This window comes from Paramisgurnus dabryanus, chromosome 1 (assembly GCF_030506205.2).
Source record: "Paramisgurnus dabryanus chromosome 1, PD_genome_1.1, whole genome shotgun sequence".
In the NCBI taxonomy this organism is placed as follows: domain Eukaryota; kingdom Metazoa; phylum Chordata; class Actinopteri; order Cypriniformes; family Cobitidae; genus Paramisgurnus; species Paramisgurnus dabryanus.
The window spans coordinates 38,525,293-38,536,823 of record NC_133337.1 but is presented as its reverse complement, the minus strand read 5'-3'; the positions used below and the strand labels follow the sequence as shown (position 1 = coordinate 38,536,823).

The 11,531-nt window shown below is 37.9% G+C and overlaps 1 protein-coding gene across 1 annotated transcript; it reads left to right on the top strand.

Annotated features, from left to right (window-relative positions):
• Positions 1-2,227: 2,227 nt before the first annotated feature.
• On the top strand, positions 2,228-11,438 carry scd (stearoyl-CoA desaturase (delta-9-desaturase)). The gene is made up of 6 exons (XM_065272364.2): positions 2,228-2,518; positions 4,575-4,784; positions 5,009-5,139; positions 7,744-7,949; positions 8,115-8,347; positions 9,932-11,438. Exons 2-6 carry the CDS (start codon positions 4,577-4,579, stop codon positions 10,129-10,131), a joined length of 978 nt encoding a protein of 325 aa, XP_065128436.1. The 5' UTR covers positions 2,228-2,518; positions 4,575-4,576; the 3' UTR covers positions 10,132-11,438.
• The last annotated feature ends 93 nt before the right edge of the window (positions 11,439-11,531 follow it).

The following is an 11,531-nucleotide window of genomic DNA, read 5'->3' as shown; positions in this document are numbered from 1 at the left end:
CCCTGCAACTACAACTAGATTTATATATTATAAAACAACTACATGGCCGGTAAACCCGCCCATTTAAAGTAATTTGAGTTGATGTTTGGCCCTTCCAGCAGTTTCTATTTTCTATCAATGACATGAGGCGACGAATGATGACGTGTCCATAACACGCCTAATAACGGGACCATTAAACTCTGATAACTGCTGACACTTGACACTGTTATAGGGTATACAAATACAGTTAAACTATTAGAATTCCATATTTTATATATCTATTGGTTAGTTTATATTTATTTGAACGATACAAGTAACATGCATTTGTCAAAACAACAATATTAGTGTGTCACGTGATTCTATATTTTATGACATAAGAAGATGTAAAATCACAACGTCTGATTACAAAATGACACGCATCAGTCATGACGCTTTTTTATTTTCAGAGTAATAATGGCCGTTACTCAATTGGAAGGCTGCAGCCTCCGGAGGTCACATATGCAGGCTGCATACGTCATCAAGCCTGGTTTATTTAAGTTAACTGAGCATTACATTCGCAAGTCATACGTATATTACAACAATTTACGATTAACTACGAATAATAGTCAAATTTATAATGGTTAATATTGTAAAATAATATTGTCTTGATGACGTATGCAGCTGAGAAATACGACCTCCGGAGGCTGCAGCCTTCGAATTATGAAATGGCCAAAATATCATTGCTGTTTAAATAAAGCACACAAGATGGCGCTGTACGTCACTTTACCACAGGGAACAAACGCAAACAAAGTTTATAAAGTACATCTTATGTTATAATGGTCTTTATTTACATATTTTGTGATGTTATGCAGTATGTAACTATTTGTATTAATGTTTTTTCCTGTTCATTTTGAATCAATAAATCATTGAATCATGATTTTCTGTTGATTTGGTAACAGTGTTAATCTTTGTATCGGTTTCTCATGAGGCCAGACGGTTGTCTGTGACATCTACTGATGGGCTGACTGCAGAAAGTTTACAAAAACTTTATAAATGTATAACTATGACACAATATGATATAAATGTCAAATTATTTAACATTCCATGGACTATTAGATTGTTTGAATTCCTCATTGCATTGAATTACTCAAAAATATTTAACATGATGTTCCCAACTGTACTTAGTCTGGCTGGTTGCATAAACAGTTTAGACCGGTCTTAGTCAATCATCAATTTTTTCCCTTCAAAACTGATACAAAACTAGATAACTGTTTAAAGGCCGTTGCATAAAAATGTAGACTGATCTTTATTCAATCTGAAATGTAAGACTGATGAGCCCTAACTAAATACTTGTTGGTCAGACTATAGTTTAGACATTCAATGAAAATGTACATGATAAGTAAGTATTAAAGTGAACTCAGGTATCCCGATCATGGGACCACGGCAAGTAACGGGTTAACTTATCGGTTATGTTTATGCAACCGGCCCCTGTGTGTGACAATATCACAGTAGATTGTGTATAAAGATGTAAAATGAGATGAAGATAGTGTTTAATCACTTCTTTTGTTTAAGGGGGAATCCTTATCATCAAATAATTTGTTTTCTATCTGATAAAAAACATTTTATTGCCTGCAGAGGTTTGGTTATATGAGGTTACATGACTGTGAAATCTTAAATTTTATATTTTTATATCTTTAAGATTGTTCGCTTTGAATAATCTCTGACAGCTTCTTATCACATTTTATAGCTTATTAATGAAAATAAATCATAAAGCATCTGTGTCCTGTAGATGACTTACTGTAAAAAATGAAACTGGAAATGCATAAACAGAATTAAAGTCCAACGTACAAGATTTAAATAAAATTAAAATATTTTTTTATGTACAACTTTATAACTGCTTTAGGATGTTTCCATCTAAGACATGTAAGGCATTTCTCATGAACCTGATATAAATGTGGCAAGAGATTTCTTCCTGTTTAACTGGTGGAAGATTCTAGTACAACGTAAAAAAAAGTGTTGTGTTGAGGACGCATGTTCAGTCATGTCCTCATTAAGTGACATAACAAACTAATAAACTACGACGAGGACATGACATCATTTTAAATATATAACCATCAGAAAAAATTGACAATCTATTTGGAATAAAGGGTATACAGTGTGTGTTGACTGCAATAGTTATGAGATGAGGAAACAGAGCTCGTGATTGGTTGGACAGCTGATCCTCCTCGCCGGTGGGGTGAGCGGTTACGGTATAAATGAAGCAGAGAGCTCCGGTGAGGTTCGGTGAGATTCGGGATGCTGCGGGCGTGAACGCGAACATCAGACGAACATTAGCCAATGAAAGATCTGAACTAAGGTGGCATCGAACTCTCGGACCAATCACAGCGCAGTATTTCAGCAGTTCAAGAGCGCATCAACAACATCGGTTTGCACGCAGTTACGAGTGCGTGCTCTTCAACACGTTTGGATCTCTCAGAGTTGAACCGAAGCGCGATATTTCATTGCGTTTGAACGGCATCACCGATTCTCATCCATTCGTCCACAGGTGAAGAAACAGCAGGTGAGTGATTTTATATTCGTCAAGCGCGTGGTGACGCGCACACTGATGGTGCTGCTGTGACATCTGAGTGCGTACATCTACACGGCAAGCAATTTTGCGTTTAAAAGACGTCTATTAGCCGTTTAAACAAAGCCAAGACGACTAGGCTAAAATAAGGTAAAATCTGTGCTGTCAGTGAAAATTTTACCCAAAAATAAATGAAATAAAATGAATGAATGAATGAAAGCAAACACTGTCATCACTGTTGACTTTGCTTACATGATAGTATAGTAATTATACATAAATATTAATTATGCATATTTCAAGTTATTTGGCAAATATTGTGTAACCAAATTCTGTTTACTTTGGCTAGAAGTGAGTCACTCATATTGTGGTCTATAGTTAACCTAGACAATGAAGTGATGGCTATTGCTTGCTGGGTAAAGTTGCACAATTCTGGGAATTTTAATGGCTGGAAAAACTTTCCATGGGAATATATGTGAATTAATAGGAATAAACAACAAAAGTGAATGAAATTTCAGTTCAATTTCTACCCTGCACATCCCTCAGTCACATGCACACAGCACATTGGTTAATGAAGGGACATTGAGGCCACACCCCCTGCATGTACTTGCATTCTTCCAGAACATACTCGGATCATTTCTTGCACACCAAATAATGTCTATCTTTGCATGCCTAAGTGACATTTTTAACAGTTTAACTAGCAAATTGCAAAATGTGTTAACAGTGGATAGCTAGTAAGTTAGATATCTAAATGTAAGCTAGCACTTATATTATAACTATAATAATTCTTATAATAGAAGTCAACTGATAGTGGATTTGGTCTGTATTTGCCATAATCGAGTAATCGACCAATAGTTTTTAAGATGGATACTGGATAAACTAATGCAAATGGTTGGTAATAATCATGAAATTAAACATTTGGGTTGGATTTATCTGTGTGTTTTTTTTGTGGAACAGTTTGGGGTACCACTAATATTATTGTCCTTGACGACAAACTTTGGCTAATGCAGCATCTAGTCAGCAGAATAATTTTTTCATAATGATATGGAGCAACTCTGTAAAACTATTGGCATGGATGTTTTGCCGATAGCCGATTGTGTCACCAATGATCTATCGGTGCGGATTATCGGCAAAACAGATTTAATCGGTCTACCTGTAGTTTTTAATGCTTTTGTGTAAAGCCCGGGATACACTGCACGATTGGTGGCTGTCCTAGACGAAAGTTTGCCATAGTAGAACAATCGCCGCGATTTCTGTGATCATGACTCTTCATCGGTCGTACTATGTCATACCTTGAGAGTTTCAAAGACGGACGTTTTCTCGGTCTTGTCACTAAGGATAGCCTACGATGGTTTTCTGACAGTGTCAAAAATTTAGCATGATCAACGCACAGCGTGTTTGCTTCTATGACCTGCGTACTAGTATTTGTTTACCAGTAGCACATGTTAAGGACGTTGCGCTAGCGTGTATCACAGGTGTCACAACCTACAGGGGTGTCGGACTGGGGGTAAAACCAGTACTAATTACCAGGGCCCTAAAGGAAGAGAGGGCCCTTAAAACGTCTGCAATATATTATGGGGTGGGGCATGGGGGCCCATCAGGACTGCCTTTGCATAGGGCCCGAGATCTTGTGCAACGCCCCTGACAACCTATGATGTCATTGTACAGTCTACATACTTGTCATACCCACGTGTAAAATGCTCCATATCGATAAAGTAAAGATCTTATAGGATAGGAAAAATCCTGAAGTTTACTCAATGAAAGAATCTACTTACAATTAAAATGTGTATAACCTTGGGTGCATGTCTGCTTATGACCAAACAAAATGTTTATTTATGTTTGTTTATGATATAGTTAAAATACATATCCAAATAATTCCCATAAATTCCCATTAAGTTTCCAATTTGGAATATTTCCAAAATTCCTCAGATTAAGTTCCCATGGAAAGTTTCTGGCAATTTACGTTCTGCCTCTTTGCAACCCTATAAGTGCGTAACATAACCTGATGATTGTGTTAGAGAAATAACAGGTGTTTGTGTCTGCTTGTTGTCAGTCATGTCAGATACAGATGTCCTTTCATCATCATCACCTCGAGTTGAGCGTGTGGAGGATGAGTTTGATCACTCGTATAAGGAGAAATCTGGCCCGAAGCCGGCCATGTCTATAGTGTGGAGAAACGTCATTCTCATGAGTTTACTGCACGCTGGAGCTGTGTACGGACTCTTCTTCATTCCATCTGCACGACCACTTACATTACTCTGGGGTAAATATTAAACATTTCACTGTTTTTACCTTGACTTACAAAGTCAAACTGTGTCACAACTTTACAGTTTTCATATAGTAAATGATAAATAATGGACTTGAATTGAATGTCCCCCAGAATATAAAAGTGCCTGTACTGTATGCTCTGACCCACACACTGCAGAGTAAACTGAGGATGATTTACCGCGGTCACATCCACTAATCCCGTGTGTTTGTTTTCTCCAGCGTTTTTGTGTTTTGTGTTGAGCGCTCTGGGCGTCACTGCCGGTGCACACAGACTCTGGAGTCACAGATCATACAAAGCAACTTTGCCTCTCCGGATCTTTCTGGCGACCTGCAACTCCATGGCCTTTCAGGTACACTGACCTCTCTAAATAAAGACCATCATCAAAACTATTAGATAACGTCTTGATTTGTATTGAGAAACATTAAAGGGTCATGAAACCCTGCTGTTTCAGCTCCAGTCTAACTCACTATAGTTTTGCACAATCCCCAACTCCCTTCTGGCCTGAACACACGCAAAACGTCTTCTCATTGGATAAGAACACGCAAGTTCATAAATAATAATGAGACACGTTGTACTTTATGTTCACACAATATGCAGTTTAAACTCAAAGACAAAATATCACAAAAGCTCTAAATTAACTAGTTTTCTCTTACTGTTAAAATTAACAGACGCTAACATTGTCTTTCTGATGTGCAACACAACTAACTATGTTAACATCTATAAAAAATGTTGATAAGTGTTTCGTGAAGCTTTGAAGAGGAAAGTAAACTGTAAAATACTCTTGAGTTTTGCAAGTACAGGCCTTTAGATTAGTTTAGTCTCTTGGCAACATTTTGTGGTAACGTGATTGTTAAAGATGGATGATCTATCCCAGGTGAAAAAGAAGTACACTTCATAGTGAAATTTAATTGTGCTCTATTTTCGCACACTATTTTCTACTTGATTTACAAAAAATAGTTTGAAGTAATTAAGATAAGATTAAAAACATCTAAGTGTACTTATCTGTGTTATTTAGAGACACCATGAATATAAAACTAAAATGTGTCATTCTGTTCTTGCTGTCATGGCGAGCGGTGATATTTAAATGTAATTGTACACTGTATGTATTTAATAAAACACCAAGAGACCGAGCTTCTGTGACGTGAGCTTCTTTACTAACTCTCAATCTGTCAGGCATGAGCGATCAACAAAAACAATCGACACACAAATCAACTTAATCAAACACAGAGTGTCCAACCAAATCCACCACATCCTCCTTTATTAGCAAAACTTAAGAATGTAACTTACATTCAATCTGATTTTTTTTAAGATTACATGTTCATAACATAATCATTAAATCTAGTTGGCCAGATTACTGCCCTACCACTTCTAGTATGGCATGTTGTGTTCTTGCTGGCTGGCATGGCAAGCGGTGATGTCATGTAATTGTACACTGTATGTATTTAATAAAACACCAAGAGACCAAACTCTCAATCTTATCAGGCATGAGCAATCAAACAAAACAGTTCACACACACCAACTTAATCAAACACAGAGTTTGTCAAACCAAATCACCACACTGTTTGTGTAGTGCACAGATTCACAAACTTTTCATTTTGCGACCCACTTATATCGGAATAATCTATAACGGGATCCACCAACATAATATATTTTATTGCATCTAAATAACTTATGTAACATCATTTCAAAATCTTTGTAGCCAAGCGACTTTTCATGACTCCCCTTATCCCACTGTGCGACCCACAAGTGGTCCCGATCTACAGTTTAAAAAGCTCTGGTGAAGTGTACAGTGCCCCGACATATGGTGCAGATGCACTTCCGGCGACTTGAGCTCGAATTCCGGCTTGAGGTCCTTTGCCGGTGCTATACCCATCTCTCCACCCTTTACTGTCCTGTTCTCTTCTTAACTACTGTCTATCAAATATAGGCAAAAATGGGCCAAAAATAACTTCTTCTTTTTTTTTAATTGCATTTAGGTACCACTAGTAGTAAACTTATCTTTGTATGAAACCTTTGTGTATATATATATATATATATATATATTTTTTTTTAATTCAGAGATAGTATGTTAAAAGCGCATTTTAGTTCATATTCATTGTGTCTTAAAATCGCACAAATAAATACACTTAAATAATCTTAAAAACATCTTAAAAGGTACTAAATAATAAATACTAAATCTTTTGTATATTAAGTACAAATTAGTGCATGACAATAAAGCACTTTACATGCATTATGTATTTAATGTAATTTTTTTAGTACATTAAGTGTACTACTTTTTCACCTGGGATGGCTTGTATCCAAATCAACTTACAGCAAATGACAAGATGACACATTTTTCCAGGGGCACAGACTCAACCATTTGCACTGTTGTTAAAGGTGCAGTGTGTAGATTTTCACGGCATCTAGCAGTGAGATTGTGAATTGCGACCAATGGCTCAGTCCATCATTCAGCGAAACGCATAGAAAATCTATGGTAGCCACCACAGACAATCATGATGTTGTCTAAGACAAAATACAGTGGTGACAAAACACTCTCTGTAAAGCAGTTTGTCCGTTTAGGGCTACTGTAGAAACATGGCGGGAAAAAATGGCAACTTCCACGTAAGGGGTTATCAGTGTATGTAGATTAAAATCGGAAGGTAGAAATAACAATACAGTTCATTATGTAAGGTCTTTATAGTTATGTAGATTATATTACATTTCTGTCAGGAGATCCTTTTAAAAGTTACACACTGCACCTTTAACTCTAAACCCAAATTTCATTAAATAAAAGACTACCACATTTTTTTTTTTCTGAACAATCATCTATTTAAATAATAATCTACATGAAGCTCAATGGATAAAGTCCCAGGGTGTCAATTATGGATGAAACAATCTGTTTGTGAACTCATTGTCTTTGTGTTGCAAGCGTCATGCTTAACCAGTTTCTGTTTGCACTCATCTCCTCCTGTAGAACGACATTTACGAATGGGCTCGTGATCATCGTGTTCATCACAAATTCTCAGAGACTGATGCGGACCCTCACAATGCTGTCAGGGGCTTTTTCTTCTCTCACATCGGCTGGCTGTTGGTTCGAAAACATCCTGACGTCATTGAGAAGGGAAGAAAGCTGGAGCTCACCGACCTGATGGCAGATAAAGTTGTGATGTTTCAGAGGAGGTGAGCTTAACGTGCACGATACAGGACTAATGGATGGAGGGGGTGAACTGGTCTAAATGGACCTCTGTTATCTGCTTTTTTTAACTAAATCTACATGTGTTGATTTTTCTCTCTCTCTCTCTGTCTCTCTCTCTCTCTCTCTCTCTCTCTCTCTCTCTGTCTCAGGTACTACAAACCTGTGGTGCTGTTTATGTGTTTTATTTTCCCCACAATTGTACCGTGTTACCTGTGGGGTGAGTCGATGTTGGTGGCGTTTTACATCCCTGCAATCCTCCGATACACGCTAGTGTTAAATGCCACGTGGCTGGTGAACAGCGCTGCACACATGTGGGGGAACCGACCGTACGACAGCAACATCAACCCCAGAGAGAACCGATTCGTCACCTTCAGTGCAATAGGTACCATTGATCTACACATGAGCTTACATTTACATTCATTCATTCAGGTGATGCTTTCATTTAAAGCGACTAACAAATCAAAAATGGCCTCTGAGCTTTATTCGAAATACAAAGAACTTTATTTTACAGTAAAAAATCAACATGAAAGGTGAAGTAGAATTTAAAACTAGTAGGAATAGATGAATAATAAGAGTTGTGTACATGGTAATGACATATCATGAGCCTCAAACACAATTGTTTCCTCCTTCTTATGGAAACCTCGTGCATGCAAAAGACCGCTGGAAAACATAACACCAACTGTGACAATACAGTCGTGATGTACACCCCAAAATTTATTACAGTGTTGTTACAATGTTAAAAACAAAGTTGTGACTGCTGAGTTAGCGCTATATGCCAGTTAAGCTACATGCTAGTTAAAGCTATTTGCTAGCGTTTAGGCTAAAGGTATTGACGTTACAGTTACGTTTGCAGGTCCATACTGAAAACACAACGAACTTACTACTCAGAAACGTCCATTAACAATCTCCAAACAACTGATTATTCCTCAAAATCTGATCCAGACTCAAACATAAGATCTGTTTACACACACACAGAGCTACTGAAGGAGAAACAGCCAATCAGAGCAGAGCTCAACATTATTATTCATGACCCTTTCAAATACAACCTGATCTTACGAATTTCCGTGGCATAGTCACAGAATTGTTTGCGAATTTTTTCTTTCTTCTCTGTGGCATTCTCACGGATTGGTTACTCAACTGTTTTGTCTTATTTACTTCCCATTGTCGCTTCGGTTTAGGGTAAGATTTACATAAAATGACATCCCTACCCAAACCCAACTCTAACCCCAATGCCAGGCGACAATTGTTTAGAGTTTAGAAAATATAAAAGAATAAATCAAAAAAACTTTGTATAAACCAATACTTAAAGTGACATACTAACCCAAACGCCAAATCTAACCCTAAACGACAATGGTTTGAAAATAGTAAAAAGCAGTTGAGTAACCAATCCATGAGAATGCGACGGAAAATTAGCAAACCCCCCCCATCAGGTAAAAAACTGCGTCATAGGTATTTCCGTTTGCAACGGTGAAAACAAGGATGGGCCAAGTTGAGGAGTGATTTACTTCAAACTGCAACAAAAGTCGCTGTTTATTTACTTTCATTATTGCTGGTCTTCTCAAGTCATACACAACAAGTTGCTGTTTCTTCTACGTTTGTGGGTTAACTTGCCAAGCTGCTTCTTCATTGACAGTCACACTGCTATTGTGGTTAACTCGTGGATACTGCCTACCAGCGGTCATCGCGTGTGTTTGCACGTCGACGCAGACAACGACGCAAAAGTATAAATGAAAACCGATGCGGAACTTACGCCGTCGCGCGGTCGCGGCTACGCTATAGGACCTCTGCACAATTTTAATGAGCCCTTTAAAAACCCTAAAGTAAATGTCCAAGTTTTACAGCGTTAAGAATTCATAGAGGGAAATATTGTCATGAAAGTATTTTAACAATGCAAAAAAGTCTGTTTTCCTGCTAAATATAAAGTAATTTTAGGCTGCTCTTACAGTAGGTTGTTTTTTTTTCTCAGGTGAGGGCTACCATAATTACCACCACACATTTCCATACGACTACGCCACCAGCGAGTACGGCTGGAAGGTCAACCTGACCACCTGCTTCATTGACTTGATGTGTTTGTTGGGTCTGGCCAGTCACCGTAAGCGTGTGCCCAAAGAGCTGGTGCTCGCACGGGTTCAGCGCACCGGAGACGGCAGTCACAGAAGCGGCTAAACGTCGCCACTTAATCCTGAAAAACTGCCATCCCGAAGACAGAGGGACGTTCAGTCGGTCCCGTGATGGGATTTGACCGCGACGACGAATCCTCTGCCAGGTTCCCATTCCAATGTCGGATGCCAAATGTTTTTCCAGTCTCTGTTCTTAGCTTCCTTTCGACCGCATTTCTACATCTTTTTGTTGTTTTGAGCTCCGAGTCCCTGACGTTTCAGGACTCTCACAGACCGACAGCCTCCGGGTTTTTCTGTGCGTCTCTGTTAATATCCTACCAAATTGAATAGTGCAATAATGGAGAAATTAAAGCAAGATAATTCACATTTACTCGATGCACCTTACTGTATTTGCTCTAAAGCAGAGCAAACGCTGCCCTTTTTTCAAAGTGTCCTAATATTTATTTATAATATTTGAAGTCCGTGTGAATGAATCTGGAGCGATTGATGGTTGCGATGCACAGCTGGATCACAGGCAGACATGAAATCTGCCTGTAATTCTCTTTGATACTAGGATAGGTTTGAATTTAATGACAAACTGACCTGTTATAATTTATTTACTACCATAATGTCGTTTTAGGTGCTGAAAATCACCGTGAGTTCATAAAGAGAAGTTAAATGCGTATTGATAATGACAGATCCTGTAAGGATGTTGACTCTTCAGTGTTTAATACTGTAAAATGTATCGCTTGGTTTTGTGTTGTATTTGATTGTACAACAAAATACTTAATTTTGAGCACTTACATCTTATATGTCTGGACTTCAGCACATGCTGAATGATCAGAAAACTCCTTTCTAATGCCGATAATAAAGACAGAAGACGTGTCTGTCTGTCCAATAGATGGTTTACAGTATTGAAAATAGTATGGTGCGTTACGATGCCAAAACCGATTGTTTTGCATGCATAGCCCGTGACAGCTGTTCACCTTTTGTGTTTCCTCAAACATCATGTATTTTTAAAGACATTGATCCTTTGCAGATTCATTTGACAGGTGCTGCTTGTATTTCAATAGTTTAGCATTTGAAATCTCTTTGGATTGTAATAGGTTAAAGCATTTGTAAATACAGAGCATTTGACTCGATATGACCCTGTTCCTCTCGCACTGATGTGTGATGGCCTTATTTTCACTTTGACACTTCTGATTCAGAGACATTTGTGATATTTTTTCATGCTGTAGGAGGTTTGATGAATCTGATTACTGAAGCTTGTACTTCTTAAACCGATGTGATGTTTCTGTTTGTGATAACAGCCTGTATTAGTAAATAGACCCTTGTTTCATAATTGAAAATAAAGTGACAAACAGAGCCTTTAAACTTTCTGACACAAGTGTGAGTTTATGACTGCTAAAATAAGCATCTCATTTAAGAGGTGGTGTGTATCTAAGGATGAGAAAAAAACATCTGGTT

Bases quoted from the DNA above. Each gene is read 5' to 3' on its own strand.
- scd (XM_065272364.2), top strand. From the start codon at position 4,577: ATGTCAGATACAGATGTCCTTTCATCATCATCACCTCGAGTTGAGCGT. The intron at 7,950-8,114 runs GTGAGCTTAACG...TCTCTGTCTCAG, and splicing joins GTTGTGATGTTTCAGAGGAG to GTACTACAAACCTGTGGTGC. The intron at 8,348-9,931 runs GTACCATTGATC...TTTTTTTCTCAG, and splicing joins CGTCACCTTCAGTGCAATAG to GTGAGGGCTACCATAATTAC.